The sequence below is a fragment of the Bemisia tabaci genome, chromosome 6 (assembly GCF_918797505.1).
Source record: "Bemisia tabaci chromosome 6, PGI_BMITA_v3".
NCBI lineage: Eukaryota > Metazoa > Arthropoda > Insecta > Hemiptera > Aleyrodidae > Bemisia > Bemisia tabaci.
In genome coordinates, this window is record NC_092798.1 from 45944641 (window position 1) to 45952183 (window position 7543).

Below are 7543 nucleotides of genomic sequence, written 5' to 3' on the forward strand. Positions count from 1 at the left end.
TACCTTGCAAACTTTAAATGTAAAGAGAAAACTATTAGAAGAGAAAAACGGGAAAAATTAGCGAAGAGAAAGAAAGAGAAAGTCAACGTAAAAAATAAAAGAAAAACAGAGGAAAGGCAGATAGTTCGATTGCGAAGATTTGAAGATTTACATGTTGCACATATTTTATTCGATTCATTATTAGCTACTGCTGAATAGAACATAAAAAATTATCTTGAATTGTAATTTTCTATGCTTTTGGTCTATGCCTAAATAAATCGGTGAGAATGAAAACACACCCACTCGGTGACTCAAAAATGCTTTATTTTCATTAGACAGAGTCAGTTTTCATAGAGGTCACTGGAGTTAGTGCATCTGTTCCAACTTGGACCTCTAAAGTATCCTTTAATACTTGTCTTTTGGCACCAAAAATCTTTTTCTTGCACTTTTTCAACAACCGTGCAGTTTTGCCTGTGTCTTGATTATTAGTGTAGTTTCCGAGTTGGTGTATTTTCGTTATCACTGATTCAAATATTGTATTATGCAAATACTGTTTTATTTTTCAGTCAGACACCCATGACTTACATCGCTTACCGAGTAGATACGATCCTGAGTTCTCAGAGGCTGCATTCATGATTCAACTTTTGTTACCAGGAGTGGCCAGTGTTTACTACGGTCAGGAAATTGGCATGAAAGATACCAAACTCCGCCCGGATCAGAAGAGAGAAATCAAAATAGATAACCGTGGGCTGCACGACACTTGCGCACACTTTTCGTACCGATAACGGTTGCGCACAAAATTCCGAATTTTCATTTGCGCACAGTTTTACCGATAACGTTTGCGCACACTGCACTATGTGGCAACGCTGCACCTACGCAACGCGAATCACCCGGACACCGGCCCGGGTTTGTTATTGTCGGCGAGGTGCATTATCGTGTTGTGATAAGGAAGGTCCACGACAAAAGGAGGAAGAGGTGTGTCTGGAAAGGAGTAACTCAGTAACCTGCGGACCGTTGCTGTCAACACAGTGCCGAATTTTAAATTTTTGAATTTTATGCCGAGTTGTTCAATAAACGCAAGGCTCAACAAACGAAAGATGATGAAGTTATTGTGCTGACCAGTGCTTTTCAAAGTAAAGACCTCGATATAATGGAGTTCCTTGAAATGATCCGTGATGTGAAATATGCGAAGCAAGATGCATCAGACTCAAAAAATGACTCGGGAGCTGAAAATGACTCCTTCAATGAAGACGATCTGGACGAAGAAATTTCCTTTCATGAACCACCCACCAGCCATCCTGAGAATACTATTGGCTCCAGTTCAGACTCCTTCAATGAAGACGATCTGACGAAGAAATTTCCTTTCATGAACCACCCACCAGCCATCCTGAGAATACTATTGGCTCCAGTTCAGACTCCTTCAATGAAGACGATCTGGACGAAGAAATTTCCTTTCATGAACCACCCACCAGCCATCCTGAGAATACTATTGGCTCCAGTTCAGACGACTCTGACGATGGCATTTTCTTCCGGCGAGAGTATTTCCTTTCATGAACCACCCACCAGCCATCCTGAGAATACTATTGGCTCCAGTTCAGACGACTCTGACGATGGCATTTTCTTCCGGCGAAAGTAAAACCAAAAATCTGTAAGTATAGCCAATACTATTTATTCAATTAATTTAACTATTTTTTACATAATTCATGTGGAAATAAGCACCTCACACACACTCTCAAACTCACTCACTTCTGTTTCATCACTCGTTTACTCGCCCCCTCTGTTCGGTTTTAAACAATGCGTGCGTATAAATATGCTCCGTATAATGCAGCGTTGCCACATAGTGCAGTGTGCGCAAACGTTATCGGTAAAACTGTGCGCAAATGAAAATTCGGAATTTTGTGCGCAAACGTTATCGGTACGAAAAGTGTGCGCAAACGTCGTGCACCGTAACCGTGGTGCATGCAGAGGACCTATGCAGTGGGACGACTCCATAAATGCAGGTTTGACAGCAACAGCCCGCTGATTGTTAAAATTGATAGACAAAGCGATAGACAAAGAAGACGAGGAGAAAATGGAGTGATCATAATGTGGGAGGAAGCGGATGGTTGCAATGGACGATGGATGGCGGTAAGTGATAGACTATAACTCACGGCATCCCACGAGAGAATCATAGTCAGTCTATCATTTTCCCTTACGTCTATAACCTCAAGATGAACCGTTTCAACGAATAGGATCGCTCCATTCTCTTCGTCACCTATATCTATTACTGCGTCAATCAATTGCAACAATCAGCCCGCAGTGGTTTTGGCGCGTATACGTAGTATACCGCCTTTGCGATCGTTTCGAACCCTGCTCGATACAATAACCGAGTCCCTTAGTTCCTTACCGAAAAGTGACTACCGCGAACTTTTGAGATTTTCCAAAGCGTGTAAAAAGTTTATTTATCCATCAATAATTATGATTTAAAGTTGTTTCTCATTCTGGGGGTCGCTAGTTTATGTGCAGTGAATACCAAGAGTCTACGTTACTTGGTTTTTTTAAAAAAAGCCTAAGAATGGGGCGCGCTGATTTAAAATATGCATATATAAGCAGAATCAAGCGAATTGATTCGAGGATGGCTGAGCAGGTCGACACTCTCGGAATGAGAATCTAACTCCTCCGTTTTGTTCAAAACGTTGCTTTGACAGATCTGTAACCTCGGTTATACTTTTCAAAAGTTGGTACCCGTGCTCTGAAAAACCCAAATAAGCCAAGTTCGTGTAACTATGGTGTCATTGCCTCGACCGGGCTGTGCTGTGTTGCCAATTGTTGGAGGATAGGTTACTTGCCCGGTGGTGGCTACCGCCACTCATGATAGTGCAATCTGTGTAAGTGCAATCTGTGATGAGCCTCGAGACTCATTAGACCATTAGCTAAACGTGGCTCATACAGGAATCCACTTACCCCTCTCTTCCCCACGCTCCTGATCACTGCGTCGGCGTCTCGACGAACAATAGCTAATGACGGTCGCCAAGCGAGGCCGGGATCCTCAGCCCCTCGCCCAATTACTTACGCTTCATTAACCATTTCACCGTCACGCTAGGATTCGTCCAATTTTCAAAAAAAATTGTTTCGCGAGTTTTAAGCAATTTTTTCCTTCCTCTCCGTTAAAACACGAGTTAAAAGAGGTCTCATTCATAAAAATCGGCCAAATAGAAGAGAAGTTACAGTATTCGAAATCCGAAGAAATCAACAAAACTTCTCCAAACAAAAAATAAAATGAAGGGGGAAAAAAAGAAATGTATAAATTACAATTTAATATGATTGACCTCAGAATGTGACAAGCAATTCAATTATAAAAAGGAGAAAAAATTGAGTGACATTACAAAAAATTAGCCTCTTGCAAGGGGCTTTCTTGTATGAGTTTTGACCTGAAGACAAGTAAATCCCGTTATATTATTAAAACGAAATTGACTCCATAGTTTAATGCCTTAGTTTCTTGAATACGATTATTTTAAGCACTCGAAAATTTATACCAGCAATTTTACCCATGGGGTGATTTCCTGAGAGCTGATAATATCACGAATTTCTCATAGAGCCCTTCAAAAATGGCTTGCTTTTTGGGCAGCCGATTCGGCCATCAAACCGGGGTTTAAATGGAAGCTGATAATAACACAAAGCTCTGAGAAAAATTTTGAGATGAGTATAGGAACGGTTTGTAAATTACGAGGAGAGGCGGGCATTCTGTTCAGCATATCGATACATAAGTATTTTCACACGTAGAATTTAATTTTCACGGCAGGGAGTCGACATATTTTGATTTTTTTAATTTTATACGGAAAATTTATGGTTTTTCGGGATTGGAATTACTTACAATTGTTTCATGAAAAATGAATGCACCCAAAATGACTATAGCATTTTGACTTTCACATACGTGCACTCACTAAATTGATTGGTAAATTCAAAGAGTGGGTACATCGACCTGGTATATCAAGTTTCTGCGATTTTTTACGGCAAATCGGTAGATTTTCGGGATGTGGATTGCTTACTTTCAATTCATGAATGAATAAAGCATGGACATGGTTGAGCTTCTTTGCATGAAAAGACGTTTAAAATAACAAAATCAAGGCATATTTAAGACAATTGCATTTATATCGAGTCAATTTCTTTTCAATAATATAACGGGATTTATAATACCGGTGATTTGGGTATTTTAGCCCCAAAATACCTTTAAATCGACTTTATCTTCTAGGAGTTCGACAGAATTTTTCCTTTCTTCGCTTAAATTTTTCCGTAGCACTTTTCTTCAAGAATCTGAAAAGATTTTGCTTGAGGCAGATCAAAAAACTTAAATTTGTTCGAATAGCTTTCTAGATTCACAATACACGGTCTCGTGAAGGTGCGTCGCTGACCTTGCAGTGTTGGATCGTGAATTCTCTTGTTGTGCTGCTTGCCTTTTTTGAAATCTCTGTAAATGAAAACTAAAGGGGTTGATATGTGCGAGTTAATGACGCGCCTTATCAACACATTGTGTTGGAGTTCACTGCTTGTTTTTTTTTCCTTTATTAGTGGTCGATAAAGCTGGTTAAAACAACAACTGTATTCAACAACTCAACAGCGGTTCTGATCAGCATAACCAATCGAAACCTTCCAGGAGTAGGAGAGGCGTGTTAAAAACTTAAAGAAGGTTAAAAAGGCTAAGTCATGACTATTCCGCAAAATGGCGGGCGTAATAAGATATTAAGTAGAGTTACAAATAGAGCTCTAATCAGTATCCCGATGGATGTGCTTGAGCTGAAGACCCCATCCCCCTCTCAGTCTTTTACTGATCCCTATTAGAGCTCAGTTGTATGTACGTATAAGTCGCTCTAACGGCGCGCTAGGGCGCTCTGCTGTCGCCACAGGAATCTGTCATGGTTGAGATCTTCCGGAAACTGGCATCTCCGCATCTCTTCACGGATGCTCTCTACCCACCGGTTGGCTGGACGTCCTCTCCGTTACCTACCTGGGCTCAAATTTTTAGCTCAAATTTTTTACTCTAATTGAAATTTTTGTCATTTTCGGCATTATTTTTCTCGCAAAACAGTGTGCATCCAGCACTCTTTTACCACCCTGTCGCATACGATTTTGACCACACTTTTGAGTGTTTTTTCTTGCTTATTATTAATTTACTTTCCTTCTACTCCTTCACGAAGGTTTCACAACGAAGAAAAACGCATGGTTGCCGGTGAGTTCAGATTTTTGGAGAATCAATGTGAAGAAACAACTTGAGGACCCTCGGAGCCCCTTAAACACATTCAAGCGTCTGATGAATTTAAGGAGCTCTCCAGTCATACAATACGGCGAGTGGGAGACTTGCGTCGTATCAGAATGGATTCATATGATCTCGCGGTAAGCGGAAATGAAAACGGCATATTTGTAGAATAACACCCACACTGAAAAAAAAAACACATTGGATCTAGAGTCCAGACTCTTGAAAACATTGACAAGAAAAAATACTCTTGATTCAGTAGGATTTTTGCTTGAATCAAAACAAAATCCGCTTAAATTAAGAGGCTTGGCTCTTGATTTAAGCTCGATTCTGATTGAATCAAGAGTACTTTTTCTTGTCGATGTTTTTGAGAGTCTGGACTCTAGACCCAATGTGTATTTTTTCCAGTGCATTACGAACTATCCTCAAAAAAAACAACTTTAAAAAAATAGCTCATGTAATTTTTTTGTGAAGTTGTATAAAGCAAAAAGGGACCTTAGTCCACTCGATATTGAGATATTGATCCGAGAACATGGAGTTTTCTTCTAAGAAAATTTTGGGGGAAAAACGGTTGAGACTCTGAGACTCTACTGGAATTATAAAGCGGTTTGAAGTATTTCTACGAATACTTCAAAAAATGAAGTTTCGAGAAGGCCACTTAAGTACCTTGACGATGGTGGAGGCTTTTTCTTTCGGGACTGCAACATTCAGCTGTCGACCAACCTACTAGGTTGATGGTTAACAACGTGTTGGGAATTCCGTTTTGCGAACAAACCGAAGTTTGGGAAACTTGTTTGGCTAAAAACGTCAGCCGAAGCTCATCATCCACCTAGTAGGTAAGGTAGGTCAACGGTCGAAAAAATAGTGATGACTGATGCTCCCTTACAATTGTCTATAAGGAAGTGTTGTATTCCCGAAAGTAAAAGCTTTTACCTGTCGCTAAGAAGCTAGTGGAGGGTCTCGTGTCTCTGGTTCCACTGCATCATGCCGCTACCCAAAGCAAATGCATCAATGGATACTTGCTTGAGAATTGAATTCCGCACCAATAAATCATTTTAGAGTATGACTTTGGAGCTTATCAATATCAGGTTGTCGGTTGTCAGGGTGTCAGGACTTATGACGCCCAATTCCAATTTCACTAACGATGAAAAGCCGTGACATTATTTGTTTCAGAAAACTTCAGGGTCACCCTTCAATTTTTGTTTTGGTGAATATGGGGTCCGAAACAGAGTCAGTATGTCTGAATAACTGCGCCCACCATCAAAACATATCAGCCTCTATGGAAGTTCATACGGCTAGTGCGAACTCCGGTTACAATATTGGGTAAGTTTAAAGTATCGTGTTGATAATGGCGTCCCTAAGAGACGACTTACGAATGAACAACAACAAACCTTACCTCGAACAACAACATTTTCTAACACATTTTCTCTAACATTTCCTCTGAAAACCCCTATCTTTCTTTACGTTGGGTTTGTTCGTTCAATTTGGTAAGTGAATTCTGTAATCACGTGACAACGGAAATTCGATCTCAAAATTCGATAAAAATGGCAAGAAGCTAAAAATATGGAACTAATCGATGCGATATATCGCAAAATATGACGTTCATTGAATCTCCTTAACTCGTCAAATTGCTTCAATTCGCAACGATTTAGAAAATGTTTCACTCATAAACGACTCCAAAAGAAGGAACTCGGCTTGAGGTGCCTTCAAATCCTGGCGATACTTTTCGCTTTGCAAAGTTGTTAGTTCAGTATGTTGCAAAACGAAACCAAATCCAACTGAGGTCACCAAATTCACTGTATGCGCTCGCGTGTGTGCTACCTGATATCATTCGATTGAGAAGAAAAAATAGTGTGTCACGAATTAGTACAATCTATCTTTTTTTCATCTGAATTTTTACATGTTTTTATTCAACTTAAATAGACTGCAATTTGCCAACGCAATTGCTAATTGCCTGCGACATTATCAGTATCATGTAATTTGATTTAAATTGCAAACTCAAACTAAACATTTTACATTTCAGGGATAGAGCCATCGTTTTAGGAGCAGACTCTGATTGCTTTAGCTTACGGCCGAAAGCTGGGGTTGTACTGACAACTGCGCATATTTCTTCGACCGGTTTCAGCACAATTTCGTCAACGCTAGTGTCCTTCACAATTTTGTTGCTGAAATTTATGGTGTTGGATTGTCAATTCGGATTGAACATCCATTAATGTTGTCTTTGCACTGCGTAATTTATTAAGAGCTGTGATGTAATACATTGGTTTTTGAAGTGTCAAAAGAGATGGGTCAACATTTGTTTCTTTCTTTCTTACTTTCCCTTCACAGATTACT

At 39.9% G+C, this 7543-nt stretch overlaps 2 protein-coding genes across 4 annotated transcripts in view; one reads left to right on the forward strand and one right to left on the reverse strand.

Moving 5' to 3' along the window:
* Nucleotides 1–7543, reverse strand: part of LOC140224856 (uncharacterized) — a 514095-nt gene that overhangs the window by 37588 nt on the left and 468964 nt on the right. The gene's annotated exons all lie outside the window — the stretch shown is intronic.
* The window catches only part of LOC109031679 (probable maltase), a 28319-nt gene that overhangs the window by 7113 nt on the left and 13663 nt on the right, over nucleotides 1–7543 (forward strand). The window contains exons 7-10 of one of the 2 annotated variants that reach the window (XM_072301652.1): nucleotides 546–1979; nucleotides 5154–5349; nucleotides 6383–6532; nucleotides 7233–7506. In XM_072301652.1, the coding sequence (XP_072157753.1) occupies nucleotides 546–764 (219 nt within the window). In that variant the 3' untranslated portion in view covers nucleotides 765–1979; nucleotides 5154–5349; nucleotides 6383–6532; nucleotides 7233–7506. Of the gene's footprint in view, nucleotides 1–545; nucleotides 1980–5153; nucleotides 5350–6382; nucleotides 6533–7232; nucleotides 7507–7543 lie in introns of those variants that run through there. The other variant, XM_072301653.1, reaches the window with a different exon arrangement.